Genomic DNA, 21,893 nt, shown 5'->3' with positions numbered 1-21,893 from the left:
ATTCAGAATGCACTGTTGAGTAATTGTATGTCCAAAATCATATGTTTTTCTATAAGCTTAATTATTGGACAAATTGTAATGAAATAGCTTCTTGTTGGTCATTCTGTAGATGTTTGTATTTCTTTTTTCAACCCCACGTTTTTATGATGGCAGTGTGTCAAGCGCCGCTGTGGTGTGTGCTCCATGAATAATCTTATGAATTTACAGGATGCAAATGCTGTTGCCGGTGTCGAAGCTGTAGGGCATTTTCTCTTTTGTCCAGTAGTGGATTTTCCTCCACCCCGTTTATGTGTAGTAGGACACATCCCTTCATAGCGACCACGGCTGCTGTCACCAACACCACAGCGCCGATGCTATCATAGGAGGACTGGATGACAATCTCTTTCGCCTATTAGGACATTGGATTTGAAAGACAGCTATCAGCCATTTTATCGTCGGTAAACTTACGCTCTTTCTATCCCTTTTCATTTTGAACAATGCCTTCATGAAGTAGGTTTACAAAAGCTAAATACGCCAGGTTTGGATAAGATAACAGTGGCTTTTATTGACGCCAGTTTCCTGCTTTCGCACTCAATTCTAGCGTGTGACGACAGGGATGCGGAGTTTGGGGAAAGCAAATAAACTGGTTCGCATTTTGAACTATTTACACGATTTATCAGTCTACTGCACGCTAAACTGTTACATCAAATAGTTTCTTTAATTTTCCAGAACCTACACGCAGTAGCCAGTGATTGTGTTTTTATTAGGGAGTGAGTATCATTCATAAGCCCCCCCCCCCCCTTAAATTTCCTGATGTGGGCAAAGCTGGTGAAATGACCAGAAATCGGTTTTAAATCACAAACAAGAGGTCGAATAGAAGGTCCTATATTGCTACATGGAATCTGGAACTACAAATTCAGTGTAGATAAAGTGATGATCGATGTTATTGTACAGATACAATGTTGCTGATGGGCCACATTCCCAATGTTGACATATAGGCAGTGATTTTCTCATTTTGTTGACACATGGCTATCAAAAGAAGTTGTACTACTAGCTAGTGCCAGGTGCATCAGCTTACCAAAGCATACAGGAAGCACACAGACAAGTCTCAGTTTGAGAGAGGTAAGTTACAATGTTCATTCAATGTTTCATTTAGTTTCATATGAATAGTTACCTACTTTCTATGTATATAAATTCACTGTGACTTTTGTTATTAAAATAATGCTATGCTACTGTTATAATGGGTATTAGTTAAGATAATGGTCCATTATATCAGTAGTCTAACTAATACGGTGACTCAAATATAGTAGGCTGCCCTACAATGCAAGCACATGCCATAAACCATTTTTTTGTTTCCTGAATCTGTAAGTCATATCTTAAAATAGCCTACCATTTTTGAATGGTGCATTTATTGTGCAAATTCAATTGAAGGAAAGACTCAAATCATTTTGATGGAAATACAGGTTCATTCAGAAAATGGGACATGTCAATAAAATGTGTTCTGTTGACTTGACATCTTAGGTATGTTGTAAAACAACTTTTAGCTTTCTATGCCTTTCCATTCTCAAGCAACATTTGAATTATGTTGGTTCGTTGTCCTTACTGTACTGCATCATAGAAAATAGTACTAACAGAGTAGAACACTCCTGATTGGGTCTTTCTCACAACTCACATTTGACCAAAAAAAGCATAGTTTTTCAGGAAATATCATTTTTCACGAAATGTCCTCCTTAAATCACTGAGATTAGGATCTGTACTTATCTATTTCATAATTATTATACATTTTTTATCAAATATTATGCATTTTACCACAATCAATGCAAAAATTCTCATTATTGCAATAGTTTAAAAGTCCCAAAAAGTAATAAAAACATTTGTTTTTGTACCCCCTTTTTCTCCGCTATTTCGATTTTGTCTTCTCGCTGCAACTCCCCAACGGGCTCGGGAGGCAAAGGTCGAGTCATGCGTCCTCCAAAATATAACTTGCCAAACCGCGCTTCTTAACACCCGCCCGGAAGCCAGACGCACCAATGTGTCAGAGGAAACACCGTTCAACTGACGACCGAGGTCAGCCTGCAGGCACTCGGCCTGCCATAAGGAGTAGCTAGAGCGTGATGAGCCAAGTAAAGCCTCCCCGGCCAGGCAAAACAAATTTTTCACAAAAATTACCCCAAAAAAAACACAAGAAATGGATGATCAAGCTTTTTAAAGTTTCTAAAACAATACATGTATTACTAGTGAGAAGCAATGTGGTATGTTGTTTAAGTATATTTTTTGTGAACTGAGTCTTTTAAACAAAATATCACAGATGAGACAAAAATGTTCACCTGTCCCTTTAAGGGCGGGATGTTACCGTGGTAACGCGACTCGAGTCATGTTTGTGCCTGTGAGATTGAGAGTCTGACTAGTAGCTGCATTGTCTTCACATCCCTAACATTTGAAACTCATAACTTTGAAAAACAACCTAGTTTGTGAACAAAACAATGTAAATAGCCAAAAAACACAAGGACAAAGTCTCACTTAAGTAGACTTTTGTTTCAAGTAAATTAGACCAACTTTTATACCTGTGCCAGCGCTACTAAAAATAAAATATTCACTCAGTTCATCAGGTGTGCCACAGCCCCCAGCCAGGCAGTGTTGCAGCGCTGTGTGGGTTAAAGACGCTGCATGATCAATCTGACATCTGTATGGGCCTTGCAGCATTTACGATGATATGGCCTCTGCACGAGTCAGGGCATTCATACTTCTTGCGCTCCACCGAGCAACGCAGAGCTGTTGTTTAGGAAGTGAGTTTGTGTTTATACAGGACCTCTCGCCCTCACCTTCCAACCAATCATGTCAACGCGGAGCTGTACTGAGCCCTCCACGCTCTACATTTTTTTAGAGGCGCACGGCGATGTGGTACGGAGCTCAATTTGGCCTCTGCGTGCCATACTGGCGCCTCCGACCACGTTTTCAGATCAAGCATAAATTGTCTCTTACCTGCCAATGCCAAAATCTACCTTAATTTGACTGGTGGTGGGTGTTCGTTTTAGGCCCTGTTAAAAACGAACTTGTCATTTAGAAAACAGCCTATGTGGGGTTAATATGAGTCAGTAACATTTATTCTACTGTCAAAATGTACTACAAAGTGTAAATAGGATAATTTTGTTCATAAAATCAGTCTTGTCCAAAACAGAGTTTTGTGAGACTTGTGGTCATTACTGCATCACAACGTAAATGAAGGTTGTGTACCCACATGCCCACAGCTGGCAGCAGCAAGTAATCATACATTCGGAGTGCAGCTGCTCCTGACCAGATCAAAATGCCTGTGGTAAATTTGGGTTGACTTTGGATAGCCATATAAGGCTAGTTTGGGACCATCTGTAAATTACACAACGTACATGGGACAATATGTTAAAATTCCAACAGCTCCAAATTTCAATGACTTAAAGACCTCAAACCTACTATACATTGTAGAAATGTATTTACAAATTGAAAGTGTTTCATGAGAAGTTGTGCAACATAAAAATATTGTCTCATTTGCATTGTGTAGTTTATTGATGTCCCTAACTAGCCGGAGATAGGCTATCCAAAGTGAAACCAATTTTGCCAACCTCTCACATCAGCTGGAAAAAATTATTTGCCTAACTCTTTCCACCTGCGAACACAAGACACCAACATCGAACCACACCCCGAAACCAACTCACATTTGAAATCAGTAATGGGCACTAGCATTTCTTAATGAACCAAATCTAAAACGAGGCCAAATCAGGAATGCAGTCGCCCTTTAATGCAATTGACTAAAATACCCCTTATTTCAGTGTAAGTATAAGTACTGTAATTACATGCATGTTTTTTCAAAAGTCAAAAGTGGATTTGAACGTAACACAGTGACTGTAAAAAAAATATATATATATATTATACAGTACCAGTCAAACGTTTGGACACACCTACTCATTCCAGGGTTTTTCTTTATTTTTACTATTTCCTACATTGTAGAATAATAGTGAAGACATCAAAACTATGAAATAACACATCATGTAGTAACCAAAAAAGTGTTAAACAAATCGAAATATATTTTATATTTGAGATTCTTCAAAATAGCCACCCTTTGCCTTGATGACAGCTGTACAGGTAATATTAGCTTTGTGTAATAGGATTTGGATATTTGTGGTTGTAAGGTATTTTAGATGTATTTCCGAATTGAGTGTGAATGCAAACAGCACAACACATTATGCCTATAAAGTACCTAAATATGTGAGATACTGATCAAAAACTGTCTTGGGATATCAAACAACAGTATAGGTAAGTGTGAAAACAGGTACACGTGTCAAAATGGGGGATATACTGGTGGGGTTGCTCTTTGCTGAAACATTAACTGCCGATTGTGGTTTAAAGTAAGTTAAATGTTTTTTATACACCCCGTATTTCTTGACAAACCTTACTTAATCAAATAACTGTTCTTTTACAAAAAATCTGTACAATCAGTTTATTAAGGAGTGGTCCTAGTAAATAAATAAAGTTACCAACACGGCCCCCCCATTGACTATACATTAGAATTAGCTTATTATCATTACCGAAATTACTGTTATCATTACCAAAACGGACCTAAATATGATGTGGTAATGAGAAATGTGTGTATCGGTTATGAGAGGCACATAGCTCAATTTTCATATTATAGGAGACAGCAATTATGAGTCAGCAAACAATTGACCACATCACTAAAGCCCATTCATGCCAACATTCTGGTAAGGTAATGGTTCTCTGACATTTTACCAATTTTTGCTTTTTAGCCGTTTCGGTAATGAGAAGGCCAAGTGGGGTAAATGGGCTGTTTGAGAAAAATAACCTAATTCTGAAGGCAAACAAGCAAATAAAGTAATGAACTTGTGCTCATCTAAGGACAACTCCTCTAGATCAGTGGTTCCCAAACTTTTTATAGTCCCGTACCCGTTCAAACATTCAACCTCCAGCTGCATACCCCCTCTAGCACCAGGGCCAGCGCACTCTCAAATGTTGTTTTTTGCCATCATTGTAATCCTGCCACACACACACACTATACGATACATTTTATTAAACATAAGAATGAGTGTGAGTTTTTGTCACAACCCAGCTCGTGGGAAGTGATAAAGAGCTCTTATAGGACCAGGGCACAAATAATAATAATCAATAATTTTGCTCTTTATTTAAACACCATACAAATATAACACAGTATTTGTTCATCAAAAATTGTGAATAACTCACCACAGGTTAATGAGGAGGGTGTGCTTGAAAGGATGCACATAACTCTGCAATGTTGGGTTGTATTGGAGTCTCAGTCTTTGATCATGTTCCACACACAGTCTGTGCCTGTATTTAGTTTTCATGCTAGTGGTTGCAAAGTGCATCAGTGTCTTAACAGCCGATTTGCCAAGGCAGGATACTCTGAGCGCAGCCCAATCCAGAAACCTGGCAGTGGCGTCTGATTAAATAACATTTTCACAGTACCGCAGGTTGCAATTTCGATGAGGCTCTCTTGTTCAGATATCGTAAGTGGACTGGAGGCAGGGCATGAAAGGGATAACGAATCCAGTTGTTTGTGTCATCCATTTCGGGAAAGTACCTGCGTAATTGCGCACCCAACTCACTCAGGTGCTTCGCTATATCACATTTGACATTGTCCGTAAGCTTGAGTTAATTTGCTCACACCTGTGTGTTGTTCTTGTTAATGCAGACAGAGAAGAGCTTCAACCTCTTAATCATAGCCTCAATTTTGTCCCGCACATTGAATATAGTTGCAGAGAGTTCCTGTAATCCTAGATAAAGATCATTCAGGAGAGAAAAACTTCACCCAGATAGGCCAGTCATGTGAGAAACTCGTCATCATGCAAGCGGTCAGACAAGTGAAAATTATGGTCAGTAAAGAGGACTTTAAGTTTGTCTCTCAATTGCCCCTTGATAACAAGCGCACTTCTGTATGTTGTAAAAGCGTTACATGGCCATATCATTGCCTAGTGCAGAAAATACCCAAGAGTTCAGGGGCCTTGTTTTAACAAAGGGAACCATTTTCACTGTAGTGTCCAAAACGTATTTCAAGCTGTCAGACATTACCTTGGCAGCAAGAGCCTCTCGGTGGATGCTGCAGTCTACACAAGTGGCGTCGGGAGCAACTGCTTGCACGCGCGTCACCACTCCACTATGTCTCCCTGTCATGGCTTTTGCAGCATCAGTACAGATACCAGCACATCTTGACCACCAAAGTCCATTTGATGTCACAAAGCTGTCCAGTACTTAAAAATATCCTCTCCTGTTGTCCTGGTTTCCAGTGGTTTGCAGAAGAGGATGTCTTCCTTAATTGACCACCCATAAACGTAACGGACATATACCAGGAGCTGTGCCAGGCCCGCCACGTCTGTTGACTCATCCAGCTGTAGCGCATAGAATTCACTGGCTTGTATGCGAAGCAGTAATTGTTTCAAAACATCTCCTGCTATGTCACTGATGCGTCGTGAAACAGTATTGTTTAATGGAGACATTGTATTGTTTTTTTGGCTTTTCCCCCAACATTGTCCCAGCCATATCCGTGGCAGCAGGAATAATTAAGTCCTCCACACTAGTATGGGGCTTGTCTGTCCTAGCCACTCGGTAGCTCACCATATAAGACACTTCTAGCCCCTTCTTATTAATGGTATCTGTTGCTTTTATACATGTCTTACTACTCGAAGTCGTCTTAATTCTCACTCAAAAAACTCCCGTGGCTTATTTTTCAAATTGGCATGTTTTGTTTCTGAATGTCTGCGCAAGAGTGAAGGTTTCATCGAGTTGTGAAATAGTACTTTTGCACATATATCACACTGTGGCTGAGGAAAGGCACTACTCCCAATATAAGGGAACCACAAATCAACAAAGTTCTCATCATATTTGCGCCTCTTTGAAGGACCAATGTCCCTGTCTGTTTTTTCGGTGCTTTCCCAGGAAAGGGGGCAGTAGCTCTTTGGCTGCATCCGATTCACAACTGTCAGTGTCCATGCTAGCTAGGTTAACAACAAATGTAGAATTACTGATGCTATCATTGGATGTGCTTGAGGAAGCAGAACAACTTGTGTCATCGACAGGTGCAGGTGTAGTACTGCTGGTAGTAGCAGTACTACCAGTAGAGCTGGTATGTGTCTATAAATGGATTGTTTGAAAATGTGAAGAATCCTTTTTTATTTCATTATGTGAATCACATTTTTATTTGGCGTACCCCCGACGGCATTGCGCGTACCCCAGTTTGGGAATATCTGCTTTAGATGATGCATCATGCATGGGTGAATACAACTTTATTTAAAAACGAATTGGAGTTTTTACAGTGTTACGTAATTAGGCACGTCTACAGACACTGTGTTGTTACATAATACATCTAACAGTTTAATGTAAAATTCAACTAAAATAAAACATTTGTGAGTTAAGGACAAACTACAGCAACATATTTTGTTTTATTAAAATATGTTAGGCTTTCTAAAGTAAAATTGACCCGAGAATTTAATCCAGACACATTTTGGTAATGAGAATTTTGGGTGAGAATGTACAAAATGCAGGCTAAAATATTGTACATTTATTGAAAATAAGACACATTGCCAAAAACTAGAAATCTAGTTGATTTTTCATGCATTAAGTTAGTCATGCTGTGTTCATGATCTGTGAGTGACTGAAGGCTTTCATGTCTCCTGTAATTGTATTTGAATCAGTGAAGGTCGTTCCCATCTGCTTGAGCATTACTGCTTCTTGCAGAGAAAGTAGGAATCCAAACACATGAATGGTGAAATGTTCCATGTTCATCATCTCCAGCAAAACCCCAATGTCAATGTACAGACGTGGCCAAAAGTTTTGATAATGACACAAATATTAATTTTCACAAAGTCTGCTTCCTTGAGTTGTGTGATGGCAATTTGCATATACTCCAGAATGTTATGAAGAGTGATCAGATGAATTGCAATTAATTGCAAAGTCTCTCTTTGCCATGCAAATGAACTGAATCCCCCAAAAACATTTCCACTGCATTTCAGCCCTGCCACGAAAGGACCAGCTGACATCATGTCAGTGATTCTCTCGTTAACACAGGTGTGAGTGTTGACGAGGACAAGGCTGGAGATCAGTCTGTCATGCTGATTGAGTTCGAATAACAGACTGGACGCTTCAAAAGGAGGGTGGTGCTTGGAATCATTGTTCTTCCCTGTCAATCATGGTTACCTGCAAGGAAACACGTGCCGTCATCATTTGCTTTGCACAAAAAGGGCTTCACAGGCAAGGATATTGCTGCCAGTAAGATTGCACCTAAATCAACCATTTATCGGATCATCAAGAACTTCAAGGAGAGCGGTTCAATTGTTGTGAAGAAGGCTTCAGGGCACCCAAGAAAGTCCAGCAAGCGCCAGGACCGTCTCCTAAAGTTGATTCAGCTGCGGGCTCGGGGCACCACCAGTACAGAGCTTGCTCAGGAATGGCAGCAGACAGGTGTGAGTGCAGCGAAGACTTTTGGAGGATGGCCTGGTGTCAAGAAGGGCAGCAAAGAAGCCACTTATCTCCAGGAACAACATCAGGGACAGACTGATATTCTGCAAAAGGTACAGGGATTGGACTACTGAGGACTGGGGTAAAGTCATTTTCTCTGATAAATCCCCTTTCCGATTGTTTGGGGCATCCGGAAAAAAGCTTGTCCGGAGAAGACAAGGTGAGCGCTACCATCAGTCCTGTGTCATGCCAACATTAAAGCATCCTGAGACCATTCATGTGTGGGGTTGCTTCTCAGCCAAGGGAGGGGGCTCACTCACAATTTTGCCTAAGAACACAGCCATGAATAAAGAATGGTACCTACACATCCTCCGAGAGCAACTTCTCCCAACCATCCAGGAACAGTTTGGTGACGAACAATGCCTTTTCCAGCCTGATGGAGCACCTTGCCATAAGGCAAAAGTGATAACTAAGTGGCTCAGGGAACAAATATTTTGGGTCCATGGCTCCCAGACCTTAACTCCCCAGACCTTAATCCCATTGAGAACTTGTGGTCAAGCCTCAAGAGGCTGGTGGACAAACAAAAACTCACAAATTCTGACAAACTCCAAGCATTGATTATGCAAGAATGGGCTGCCATCAGTCAGGATGTGGCCCAGAAGTTAATTGACAGCATGCCAGGGCGGATTGCAGAGGTCTTGAAAAAGAAGGGTCAACACTGCAAAAATTTACTCTTTGCATCAATTTCATGTAATTCTCAATAAAAGCCTTTGACACGTATGAAATGCTTGTAATTATACTTCAGTATTCCATAGTAACATCTGACAAAAATATCTAAAGACACTGAAGCAGAAAACTTTGTGGAAATTAATATTTGTGTCATTCTCAAAACTTTTGGCCACGACTACACTACCGTTCAAAGGTTTGGGGTGAAAATATTTCAGAATTCTAACCACCTTTTTAAAAATATATTATTAAATACAATTATTAACTGCAGAAATATGGTAATTTTACAGTCACTGACTTGAAGTAGTTTTTTTCCCCCTTCACATTAAAGTCAGCCTCAAGCAGTGTTAATTACACCTAGATTTCACACCATGTTCCCATTTTGTACTGTACACGATGGGTTTCCAAGGCAGCATCAAGCAGACTATCACTGCATATCACTGAGGAATGGAAAGGGTTTGAATGTATGGCAACATCTTGCTTTTCAATCTGTTGCAGTATCATAGTAATATTTGGATTGAAGAATAGAGGGAACCCAGATGATTAAATGCACTGCTGAAATATGCTAATTGACCAAGCTAGATAAAGCCCCATCAAGGATTTCATCTCAGCAAAATATGTCCATGACTCACCCTATTTTGCTGCTTGGTTACAAGCTGTCATAGCAACAGTAGCACATTTTCTGGGAGGCATGTTGAGCTATTTTGAAAAACCTGTTAGAATTTGATTGAGAGGCTGCTTTTGGAAGCTCTTGTGCTATGAAACAACAGAGAAACTATACGGCTGAAAAAGCGAAACAAATCCAATAGCCATACTTGTCATTCAAGTCAGGTTATAAGCCAAGCTCTTGACCATTTATATGACTACTACCGAGGGTAAGCTGTCTCTGTGGACAACATGAATGTGTCTCTCTCAGTGAGAGGAAACCTTATCGATCCAATGGTAATCATTACACAGCAGAGTCATGGCCATTAGCCAAGCTAAGGTTTCGCTCCTCTCGTCTCCAGTGGGCTATAATCTTGGGAGATGACAGATGGACACATTGGGAAGATTGGAACCTGTGACCCTGCAGTCTAAAGACACCATGGAGCAAGGCTTCAGCTTCAGCACACTGGTGAGTCTTGTCAGTCACGGTTGAGGGTACATAGGGGGGGGGGGGGGTTAGGCAGGGAGGGGTGAGCTGTGTGTGGAGTGGGATAGGTAGAGGAAGAGGCGGTGTGAAAGGAGGAGCTAGAGGGCTCTTGTCTTGGTAATCAAAGGATTCAAGGTTAGTATAGGAAGGCTGATGGAAGGCTGGGGTGAATTGAGTTTACTCTGTAGAGGGTGTTTATGAGGGTCTGGGAAGGCGTGTGTGTGGGCTGTATTGACTTCTTCTGTAGAGTGGGGGGGGGGGGAGAGGGAATGTGTTAGTGGGTCTGGGGTGGTCCACTCCAACATTTTCCTCTGACTCACTCCCATTAGTATTCCCACTGCAGCTGCTCTGTCATTCAGACTCATCTCTCCATTCAGGGCCATCCCTCCATCCTGCGTTGGGAGAGATGGATGGAAGGAGAGAAGGAGGGATAGAGCGGATGTTAGCCTCTTCAGACTTTACTTCCGCTGCTCATGAATAGATGATTAGACAAAGGAGATGTTATTATCAAGCCCTCAAAAGAGAGAGCGCTCATGCCTGCTTCAACTGTCACTGCCAAAAGGATTTCTAAATTTGATACTTTGAGTGTCCAAACACTTCCCCCATTATTTTGCCCGTTATGTTCTGCGAGCAATGGTTCTGTCTGCAGTCTTCGTCAATTTCCCCCTGTGGAGTCCAGTAGAATCTTGATAAGACGCCCACATTCAGTAGTAACCTTATAGGAACTCTGCAGCAGCAGTGTCCAGTGTGTACTGTGCTGTGCTCATTAGTATGGTGCAGAGCAAGGCCGTTCAGGCCAAAGCGGGGGCTAGCATAGCAGCGGGCTCAGAGGAAGCAGGCTTCCGATCAGCTCCCCCCTCAATCCCCCCAACCCCCGCCCACTGAACCTGCACTGGCTGCCCTGTCCCAGTGAAGGATGAACAGTGATGATGTTGTCTGGTCATGTGACCACCTGGAGAGGGAGGGCTGGGAGACTACTGAGGGAGACAGCCCATGCTGATGCTAGCTGTTGTTTCAGAAGAAGCAACAGTAGTACTGCTGCTACGGGTGATAGTGTTGCTGTGTCAGACTGTTGGCCTTAGGGTTTTTCTGGTACTGATGCAATGTTAGTGATGAATGTGTTGTTTCAGGCCCTGGGGTGTAGAAAGAGGTGTTCTAATGCTGGTGTTGATAACCAGGTTGACTTAGTCCTATCCTAACCTTATCCATTAGATGGGAAAATGCAATAATAGCCTTTGATCAGTTTCTAGGGACGTCTACTACACTCCGATGCTTGTACTTTGACTCCTAAGTTGACCTCTATGACTGCTCTGCCCGTGTCCTCTCGGACTCTGACCCTGGTGTTTGAACGTTGATCTCTGATCCCGGTGACCTTTGACCCCCAACAGAAGAAGCTGGCGGCCGAGCCGGACCACACGGACGTGAGCCTGACGGCGGCAGAGCGCGTGCGGGCCCTGAGCAAGATGGGCTGCAGCATCGAGATCAACGAAGAGATCACGCCACGCCGCTACTTCCGGTCCGGGGTGGAGATGGAGCGCATGGCCGCCGTGTACCTGGAGGAGGGCAGCCTGGAGAATGCCTACGTCCTCTACAACAAGTTCATCACGTAAGGAGAGAGAGAGAGTATCTTATACCTGTGTCTAGACTAGGGCCAATGATAGCCCAAAGGTATGCTAGTACTACACTCTATGTCCAATGTACTAATGGCAGATCAAGTACAGTATCTGATGATTAATGCACTACTGTAATCTGTCTAACCACCCACTATCTCTCTGTTGTGTTCTAGTCTGTTTGTCGAGAAACTCCCCAGCCATCGAGACTACCAGCAGTGCAGTGTGCCTGAGAAACAGGTGATAATAAAGGTAAGCCCTTGGGCTTCTGTTTTAAGTGGACCCATGTGGTGCTCAGCCCTGCGGAAAGCTCATTAACATCAGGGCTTATTAGCCTGGCTGGAGGGATGGAGAGAGGTGTCGAGGGATGGAGAGAGGAGTGGCAGGGTGGTACGAGGGCCCTGTCTGTCTGGCTGAGTGGTAGGCTACTTAGTGGGTGCCTCATACTTAGTGGGGGGGGGGTTTCAGGTCTGCTTTGATTTAAGTGATGTATGTAAAGGTAAGCGAGTCCAAGGTCAGCTCAGGAACAGCACGAGTTTAGAAAGGGCTGTAGATAACCTTTTGTGGACAAACAATAGAAGAGCCACTACGATCTATTAAGAACTTTGAAATGGTAGATGAATGGCTCATCGTTTTTCTGTTCTTCATGTAATGATTTGGCCCACTCTTATTGACCATTGGAGCTGCAAAGAAGAAAGTAAGTCCCTGCCTGCACTCACACAGTTGATTTTATTCTCAGAAGTTGCAAGATGTCGCATTTCCGCGGAAAGATCAATTGAAGAAGCTCCTCCACGAGAAGTACAACAAGGAACATACAGAGTATCTCAAAAGTCAGGTAAGGTTTAGCACCCAAACCTTTCGTGACATTCCTTGAGATTAGCTAGGAGACTGGCTGGGAGCACAATGTGTGGCTCTAAGCCCAGTGCTAGTGTGCAACGCCTGTTCATATTAGTTACAGTGTGGTATTTGTATCACTTGTTCGGCGAATGTGAATGCTTCAATGCAGCAGTTTGTAGTTACATTTGTATTTTGCGATAAGTAGTGATGAGGAATGTTTAGGAGTAAGATCATGTATATCAACAAATTGTACTAATATTAAAATGGCACAGATCTGAAGTGTGTCCGCATCTTTGGTTTGTGCGTGCACGTGCGTGTTCATGTGTGCACTCGTTCGTATGCGTGTGCAGAGCCAGGCGGTGGTGGCGGATTGCTGCGGCCAGCAGCTGCAGAAGATGTCTCTGGTTGAGCAGGAGAGGCAGAGGGTGGCGCAGCTGCGCAGGATGCAGATGGAGTCGGAGCAGTTCCGCTACTTCGAGGACCAACTGCGCAGACAGGAGCTGGCCAATCGCAGAGACGAGGCGGCCGCTAAAGTGCCTGAACAAACGGACGGCTCCTGCCTGTCCCACTCCTCCAAGAACCATGTTCGTCTCGACCCAAACCGCAATAAACAGCTTCTCCCCAGCAGCAAGCCAGCAGCTACACTGGCTGGCGTACATAGTGAGTGTCCTGCTCCCATTAGTATATAACATCTAGGTTCTATATTTTCGATTGAGTGATTGTTACTCAGAGACTATCCATTAGTAAGGTAATGGGGAAGTCAATAATGAGGTATATTAATAGATGGTGTATATATTTGAGCTGGTTAGTCACTGTTGATGCATGTTTTTGTGTTGCATGAGCCACACTGATGGACATCCTGTTATTGTTGTTACACATACTGTGCTTAAGTGTGGTGTGTGTGTGTGTGTGTGTGTGTCCATACAGATCAACGGGTTGAGGGCCTGAGGCGGGTGGGCATTCCTAGAGACCTGACCTACAGGTTTTTACTGCTAGCCGACAGTAACACAGCCAGGGGAATAGAGACATGCGGGGTACTCTGTGGAAAACTGGTAAGACATGCTCTGCTCTGCGCACAAACATTGATCGATTTTATTTGTCGACAAACTGCCAGTTTCTTTGGGGAAAGTCAAACTTGCCAGGCTGCTGTTTACCTTATCTAAGCAAACTGTCGGAGACACCATTTTTACTCAGTGCCGTTCCATCTGCAAACAATAGTTATGTCGAGTAGGAGGAGAGCGTTGCCAATGTAAGGTGTTCAAAGTTGATTGTAGTTGCTACAGTATTTGCTCTCATTTTATGATGTACTGTATGTCATGTGCATGCTTCAGATTGCTGTGTGTAGGTGGGTGTGCTAAATCCTGCAAAATAGCAATAACAGCACCTCAGTGCCAGTAGACTTATGCACAGTTATTAGCGACTATGTTGTGCATTGTAATGCATTAACTCATAGGAAGTGTTACCTTTGTCTCTTCCAGACTCAAAACGAGTTCATGCTGACCCATGTGGTGGTGCCCAAACAGTCAGCCGGCCCAGACTACTGTGATATGGAGAACGTGGAGGAGCTCTTTAGTTTCCAGGACCACCACAACCTACTGACTCTGGGCTGGATCCATGTGAGTCGACACTACACACACCCCTCCACACATACAGTTGAAGTCGGAAGTTTACATACACCTTAGCCAAATACATTTAAACTCAGTTTTTCACAATCCCTGACATTTAATCCTAGTAAATATCCCCTGTCTTAGGTCAGTTAGGATCACCACTTCCTTTTAAGAATGAGAAATGTCAGAATAATAGTAGAGAGAATGATTTATTTCAGSTTTTATTTCTTTCATCACATTCCCAGTGGGTCAGAAGTTTACATACACTCAATTAGTATTTGGTAGCATTGCCATTAAATTGTTTAACTTTGGTCAAACGTTGTTGGAAAAATTACTTGTGTCATGCACAAAGTAGATGTCCTAACCGACTTGCCAAAACTATAATTTGTTAACAAGAAATTTGTGGAGTGGTTGAAAAACAAGTTTTAATGACTCCAAGTGTATGTAAACTTCCGACTTCAACTGTATGCGCAAGCGCACACACACATGTACACACACAGATGCACTCAAACATGCACATATACACATACATACACACTTATGCACTCACATACACACACGCACACACACACACAGAACCATGTGCGCGCACACTTACCCACCCCCACCCTTTAATTTGCATAATCAAATATCACCATAGAAACCAGGTCCATTGGTTCAGATGTCAAAATTAATCATAGACCTGCCTTCTGAGTCTGTGYCAGGGATGTTTCTAGGAGTTGAGGACATTGGGAGCTTAGCCCAAAACCAGAGGGGGCATCCTCCCCCGGAAGAAGACATTTTTTTATTTCAACAGCCTAAATGCATCAATCTGGTACACTTTGAGATAAACATTGAGAGATTTTCTAAAATACACGAATAATAGAGTACCAGTCAAAAGTTTGGACACACCTACTCATTCAAGGTTTTTTCTTTATTTTTACTATTTTCTACATTGTAGAAAATAAAATGATCCCTTATGGAAAAAAACATGTTTTCATGTGARGTTAATGTGATAACGTGACAACATGTAAAGCAATTTGATTAAATTAAATCACATGTGAAGGGTTCCAAAAACACATCTTCACATGTGAAATCATGTGATTTTTCCAAATCAAATCAAACTTTATTTCTCACATGTGCCGAATACAACATGTGTAGACCTTACAGTGAAATGCTTACTTACCAGCAGTGCAGTTCAAGAAAGAGTTAAGAAAATATTTACCAAATAAACTAAAGTAAAAAATAATAAAAGTAACACTAAAAYAACAATAACGAGGCTATATACAGGGGGTATTGGTACAGAGTCAATGTGCGGGGGTACAGGTTAGTCGAGGTAAGTTGTACATGTAGGTAGGGGTGAAGTGACCATGCATAGATAWTAAACAGCGAGTAGCAGCAGTGTAAAAAACAAATGGGGGGGGTCAATGTAAATAATCCAGTGGCCATTTGGTTAATTGTTCAGCAGCCTTATGGCTTGGGGCTAGAAGCTGATAAAGAGCCTTTTGGTCCTAGACTTGGCGCTCTGGTACCGCTTGCCGTGGGATAGCACATGTGAAATCATGTGGTTTTTCTGTAAGAGATAGCCAATCATAAGGAACAGAAATTGTCCCACTGAATTATATCAGCTGATGTGGAAGAAAGAAATTAAACAGAAAATCTCCTGAAGACAACAAAGTATAGCCTAAATGTACCAAGGGCTACACTCTACCCAAATTATGTCTATGAATTTTTTCCCACTCAAATAAAACATTTACTTTTGGGTTCACAATCTCTTATTTTCCATGTGCCATCTTAATCCAAATGTGTGCGTGTTCAGTTACAAGGTTGTTAGTTAAAAGGTAACATGACTGAACAGCTTGTTTGTTATAAAACAAATAGGCTAGTAAGTGGCCTGCGAGTAACCTAGTTTTAAAGCTGCCCGGGACATTTTATTTATCCAATACTTCCCGCGAATTCATAATAGAAAAAAAAAMCAAGATACTGTACCTCCGGTAAAACGGATTGTATCTTTTTGAATGGTTTGGGCTACAGACACACGTTTTTCACTAAATTAATGATAAAACCATGACAGTCACAAAACTGAGCACTTGCCTAGCGTGTAAGTGATGCGCCGTTTATGGAAACTTATATCAGACTTACAGCCTGCAATTTCGAAATTCTTTGACCATCAAAAGGTTTGGGACTTGACCAAAAACGTTCAGGGCTGCAGCCCCTGGAGCCCAGGTCTAATAACTTCTAACATGGGAGTTATACAGCGGAGGGTCAGACTGAAATCTAGTTCCACTGATTTTGGGGAATAAACATAATCTGCAAATATCAGATATAACACCTAACATATTTCTGACACAGTTCCATTATCTCCAACCAACTCTTCTGTTGCTCTCCTCTGCCCTCAGACCCACCCCACCCAGACGGCCTTCCTGTCCAGTGTTGACCTGCATACACACGGCTCCTACCAGCTCATGCTGCCTGAAGCCATCGCCATCGTCTGCTCGCCCAAACACAACGAGTGAGTCCCTGTCTGCTAGAAGGAGTAAGCCTGCTGATGCTGATGCTAACGCTAAAGAAAACCAATCCATGCAATGTGGGTGGTATCAAATAGTTTATTCAGTAGGGAGCAATGTTACCGGAAATGCGTGATGTAGAACCGACATGAGGATTCTCTGTGATGTGGAAGAATGGGTTGTGTCAGTTCTATACTTAACATCTCTGTCTAATTCTACACAGCTCTAAATGTTCTACCTCACTGAATAAGCCTCAGGCATAAGTTCAGAACTCAGATGACTAACCTAATGTAGGCCTTACCAGATGAATGTCATGACTTCCTTTGGCCATGAGCCCTACTGTATATAGACAAGTCCTGTGTCTGTGGTCTGTGTGTTGCAGTACGGGAGTGTTCAGACTCACCAGCTCTGGGATGGGGGAGGTCGCTGGCTGCAGACTGAAGGGCTTTCACCCACACTCCAAGGACCCGCCGCTCTTTAGCGTAAGTAATACACACAGACATCCTCCCAGCAGACAGAGAGGCCTCACTGCCTCCGCAGCCTCCCTCTTATTCAGCACAGTCACAAATAGAGCTTGTGTGTATTATTGTGTGTGTGTGTGTGTGTGTTCATGTCGAATCCCCGAGCTGACAAGGTAAAAATCTGTCATTCTGCCCCTGAACAAGGCAGTTAACCCACTGTTCCCCGGTAGGCTGTCATTGTAAATAAGAATTTGTTCTTAACTGACTTGCCTAGTTAAATAAAGGTCAAATAAAAAATATGTCCCTCTATTCATGGTTGTGCTTCTCCACTGTTGTTGTCAGTTAACCTGAGAATTAAACAAGGCCTTTTCTATTTTCAGATCTGTAGGCATGTTGTTATAAAGGACTCGAAAACAACAGTGCTGGACCTCCGGTGACAGCGAGGGGAAGACAAGACACCAACAACCCTCACCATCACAAACTGGAACTCCTATTTATTTTTTTATTTAACCTTTATTTAACTAGGCAAGTCAGTTAAGAAAATATTCTTATTGACAATGACGGCCTACCGGGGAACAGTGGGTTAACTGCCTTGTTCAGGGGCAGAATGACAGCTTTTTACCTTGTCATCTCGGGGATTYGATCTAGCAACCTTTCGGTTACTGGCCCAACGCTCTAACCACTTAGGCTACCTGCCGCCCCATTTTTACCTTTGTTTACAATGAAGGCTTTTGTATTTATTTATTTATTTTTTTGAGATGAGCTACTGTGAATTGAAACTGCTTTGCAACACAATGATGTGAGCTATGGAATTGTTCTTATGGTGTTGTTTTATCAACTCTTTATCCACTTTAAGTATGKTTTTTTTTTTTGTGGGTGGGGGCTTTTTGATAGCTTGGCTTGACAATTTTGGCAGAGGGGAGTTTTTGAGGCAGAGTCTTTCTGCTTGTCAGATTTGATGTGAAATTCTCCAGAGAGAACTATTTTAGCACGCAGGCTTACTGTAAATGGCCTTAGGTGTTTCAGTGTGAGAACAACTGGCTGAGAATAAAGTGTGTGTGGGAGCAAGTGTGTGTGTTATGAATACATGAATGAATACATGAATGATAGTCTCCCGTGACGGTATCCTTACCCTTAACTTTCTCGGTACAGGATACAACAGACAAGACTGGAGAGACACAATTATACAGTATTTACACAATTGGTTACCATACGCAGAGATTCAACAAATGAACAAACCTTTTTTTTAAACGCAATATAAAATGGACTGATTGAATTGTGATGGCTCTATGTGGTTTAGGAAGTTTCATGTTGTATTTTTAGTCTTAGTTATAATAGATTACATTTGGCCAGTTGGATTTTAGCCTTGACATTTTTGCATTATTTGTGAGTCTTGATTTATCTTGAAGTGTTGACCTAAAAGAAAAGGGTAACTCATCGAGGTGGAATGTCTTGTGCGGGGAGGAACAAACCGAAGTGCTCAAAGAATTAGTGACTTAAGAAAGTTTTCATACCCCTTGACTTCTTCAAAATATTGTTGTTACAGCCTGAATTCAAAATGGATTCAATAGATTTTTGTGTCACCCATCTATAAACAATACCCCATAATGACAAAGTGAAAACGGGAAAAAAATTGCGACGGTATTGATWAAAAAAAAAAAATCTAATTTACATAAGTATTCACAGAGCTGAGTCAATACTTTGTATCGCGATTTGTATCGCGATTACAGCTTTGTGTTGTCTTGGGTATGTCTGTATCACCTTTGCACATCTAGATTTGGGGATTTTCTCCCATTCTTCCTTGCAGATTTTCTCCAGCTCTGTTAAATTTGTTTTGGAGCGGCATTGAAAAGCAATCTTTCCACAAGTCTTTCCACACATTTTCAATGGGATTCAAGTCTGGGCTTTGGCTGGGCCACTCAAGGACTTTCACATTCTTGTTCTGAAGCCATTCAAACGTTGCTTTGGCTGTATGCTTGGTGTCATTGTCCTGTTGGAACGTAAATCTTCACACCAGTCTAAGGTTGTTTGCACTCTGAAGCAGGTTTTCATCAAAGATTTTCCTGTATTTGGCTCCATTCATTGTTCCCTCTATCCTTACCAGTCTCCCAGTCCATGCCGCTGCAAAGCACCCCCATAGCATGATGCTGCCCCCACCATGCTTCACGGTAGTGATGGTGTTAGACGGGTGATGAGCTGTGCCTGGTTTTCTCCAGACATAGCGCTTTGCATTCAGGCCAAGTTTGTCTCATCAGACCACAAAATCTTTTGCCTTACGCTCTGAGTCGTTCACGTGCATTTTTGAACACTCCAAGGGCCTCATAACTGGCTTGTAAATTTTACACAGAATATCTGCATGCACCATTTCTGAAAAGGGCACACACACAAAAATATTTAGAATTAMAAACTTGCCACATTCCATATATACGCATGTTTCCCGTTATAAATCAGACCTGAAGTAAAACGGTGCACATGAAGGAACATTATAACTGCCTGAAAAACACCAATCATTCACCTTTTATGGTGACAATAACTAAGTTATTTTCTGTATACTTTGGAAGTATTGGAATGCCCGTCCTACAGAAGGCTGTATTGGTCTGCTAATACAGCACTAGTAAACGCGCAGTGCACTAGGTTTGTGGGGGGAATTATTATTACTATTTTCATACTATAGGCCTACTTACAGTGGTAGCCTATACACCTYAAAGCAAAAATATMAATTGTCTGTTCACCTGTTGAATTCTATTGTATGTTATAAAGCGCGCTCACTTTCGGAAATTATAGCATATCTAATACTGGTGGTAAGCCTAATTAAATGAGAGCTGCGCACGGTAATTTGTTGTATGGCTACTTCGGGAATATGAATTCATCATGGCCAAAAAATCTGAGGAATTTACTCTGCAATGGTTATGATATATATATATATTTTGTTTATGAATTTAAATATTGTCTACTTGATGAATTTGACATTACCGTATTCAACGTTTTAGAATACAAAAAATAAAACAAATCGATTTTTGCTTTTCTCTCTAACGGCAAGTGATAGCATCTGGTAATTGTATATTTAGCTACCCGATTTTGTTGTTCTTATGAATAAGACTGTCATATTTTCCTGCACAAGGCTAGTCTACTTTTGCCTTCTTGCCATACAATACCTCGACCACTAGAAATTGTGCATACGCATGGTCTAAAGTTTGCGAGAGGATAAGCACATTCTCACATCAAGTTTTTGGAGAAAAAAAATTWGAATTGCCAACCTTAGCGTGAAAACTGGCATTTTTGGGATTTTTTTGTGCATATAAAGTTTATAAATGAAGCCCCATGTGTGCTGTCATGTGCCTTTTTCTCAGGAGTGGCTTCCATCGGGCCACTCTCCTATAAAGCCCAGATTGGTGAAGTGCTGTAGAGACTGTTGTCCTTCTGGCAGGTTCTGACATCTCAGCCAAGAACTTTATATTTCTGTCAGAGTGGTCATTGGGTTCATAATCCTCTCCCTAACCAAGGTCCTTCTTGCCCGGTTGCTCAATTTGGTAGTTCCATATGTTTGCAATTTCCCAATGATGGAGATGATTTCCCAATGATTTTTCCCAATGATTTCAACACTCTAGAAATTGTTTTATACCCTTCCCCATATATGCCTTATCACAATTCTATCTCAGAGATCTATGGACAGTTCCTTGGACTTCATGGTATAGTTTCTGCTCTGACATGCACTGTCAACTGTGAGACCTTCTATACTATATATACATAATCTCCAAACAATTGAATTGGCCACAGGTGGACTCCAATCTAGTTGTAGTGACATCTCAAGGATGATCAAAAGAAATTGGATGCACCTGAGCTCAATTTGGAGTGTCATAGCAAAGGGGTGTGAATAATTATGTAAATTTGATATTTCTGTATTTGTTTTTGAATACATTTGCTACATTTCTAAAAACATGTTTTCACTTTGTCATTATGGGGTATTGTGTGTAGAAGGGTGAGAGAAAAAAATATATTTAATACATTTTAAATTCAGGCTGTAACACCAAAATGTGGAATAAGTCAAGGAGTATGAATACTTTCTGAAGGCACTGTATAAGTAAAGACGCATTAGACGCCTTATAAGAGGATTATATTTTTGCCATCCCAAGGTCCTTGACTACACAGAGCTCAGGTATAAGTTCACTTTCCACCCCCATGAAGCAGTTAACTAGCCTGGTCTCAGACCTGTTTGTGCCGTCTTGCCAACTCATCAGTGTTTGGCTTGACAATGGCCATGGAAGTTAGCGAAACAGCATAAACAGATCTGGGACAGGGCTATCCTTTAACCACCCCTCGCTGTAGAAAATGGAGCTGTCCTTTTTTCACCTTTGGCAGAAGCGGGCATGTATTTTTTTACTCTGTACACGCCCTCACAGCAGTGCTGATAATGGCATTATCAGTTGTACAATGTGGTGTTGAACTATTGCTGCAGTGTGATTAACTGTCCCAGTGGTGCTGCACAAACATGTTATGTTGTAGTGGCTTTATGTTTGGCAATGTGAAAGACAACCAGTCAATGCTGTGACTCTACCACACTTTTCCACTGCCATTTTGGTAATAAAATACACACTGCGTTA

The 21,893-nt window shown here is 41.7% G+C and overlaps 1 protein-coding gene across 2 annotated transcripts; it reads left to right on the top strand.

The window, feature by feature from the left end:
- The first annotated feature begins 185 nt into the window (after nucleotides 1-185).
- LOC111967766 (AMSH-like protease) lies at nucleotides 186-21,893 on the top strand. Of its 2 annotated transcripts, none has more exons than XM_023993106.2 (11): nucleotides 186-437; nucleotides 10,167-10,273; nucleotides 11,680-11,897; nucleotides 12,078-12,153; nucleotides 12,641-12,736; nucleotides 13,089-13,398; nucleotides 13,666-13,790; nucleotides 14,217-14,354; nucleotides 16,724-16,836; nucleotides 17,214-17,313; nucleotides 17,673-21,893. In XM_023993106.2, the coding sequence occupies exons 2-11, from the start codon at nucleotides 10,193-10,195 to the stop codon at nucleotides 17,727-17,729; spliced, it is 1,314 nt and encodes a 437-aa protein (XP_023848874.1). In that variant the 5' UTR covers nucleotides 186-437; nucleotides 10,167-10,192; the 3' UTR covers nucleotides 17,730-21,893. The 2 variants fall into 2 exon arrangements, with proteins under 2 accessions (XP_023848874.1, XP_023848873.1); XM_023993105.2 differs by having other exon boundaries at nucleotides 186-1,101.

Source organism: Salvelinus sp. IW2-2015, linkage group LG8, assembly GCF_002910315.2.
Source record: "Salvelinus sp. IW2-2015 linkage group LG8, ASM291031v2, whole genome shotgun sequence".
Taxonomy (NCBI): Eukaryota; Metazoa; Chordata; class Actinopteri; order Salmoniformes; family Salmonidae; genus Salvelinus; species Salvelinus sp. IW2-2015.
The sequence above is the reverse complement of the archived record's forward strand: the minus strand, read 5'-3'. Positions and strand labels throughout refer to the sequence as shown.

Excerpts from the sequence above, each read along its gene's own strand:
- LOC111967766 (XM_023993106.2), top strand. The coding sequence starts at position 10,193 with ATGGACACATTGGGAAGATTGGAACCTGTGACCCTGCAGTCTAAAGAC. Across the intron at positions 10,274-11,679 it reads GCTTCAGCTTCAGCACACTG|AAGAAGCTGGCGGCCGAGCC; the intron begins GTGAGTCTTGTC and ends GACCCCCAACAG. Across the intron at positions 12,737-13,088 it reads CAGAGTATCTCAAAAGTCAG|AGCCAGGCGGTGGTGGCGGA; the intron begins GTAAGGTTTAGC and ends ATGCGTGTGCAG.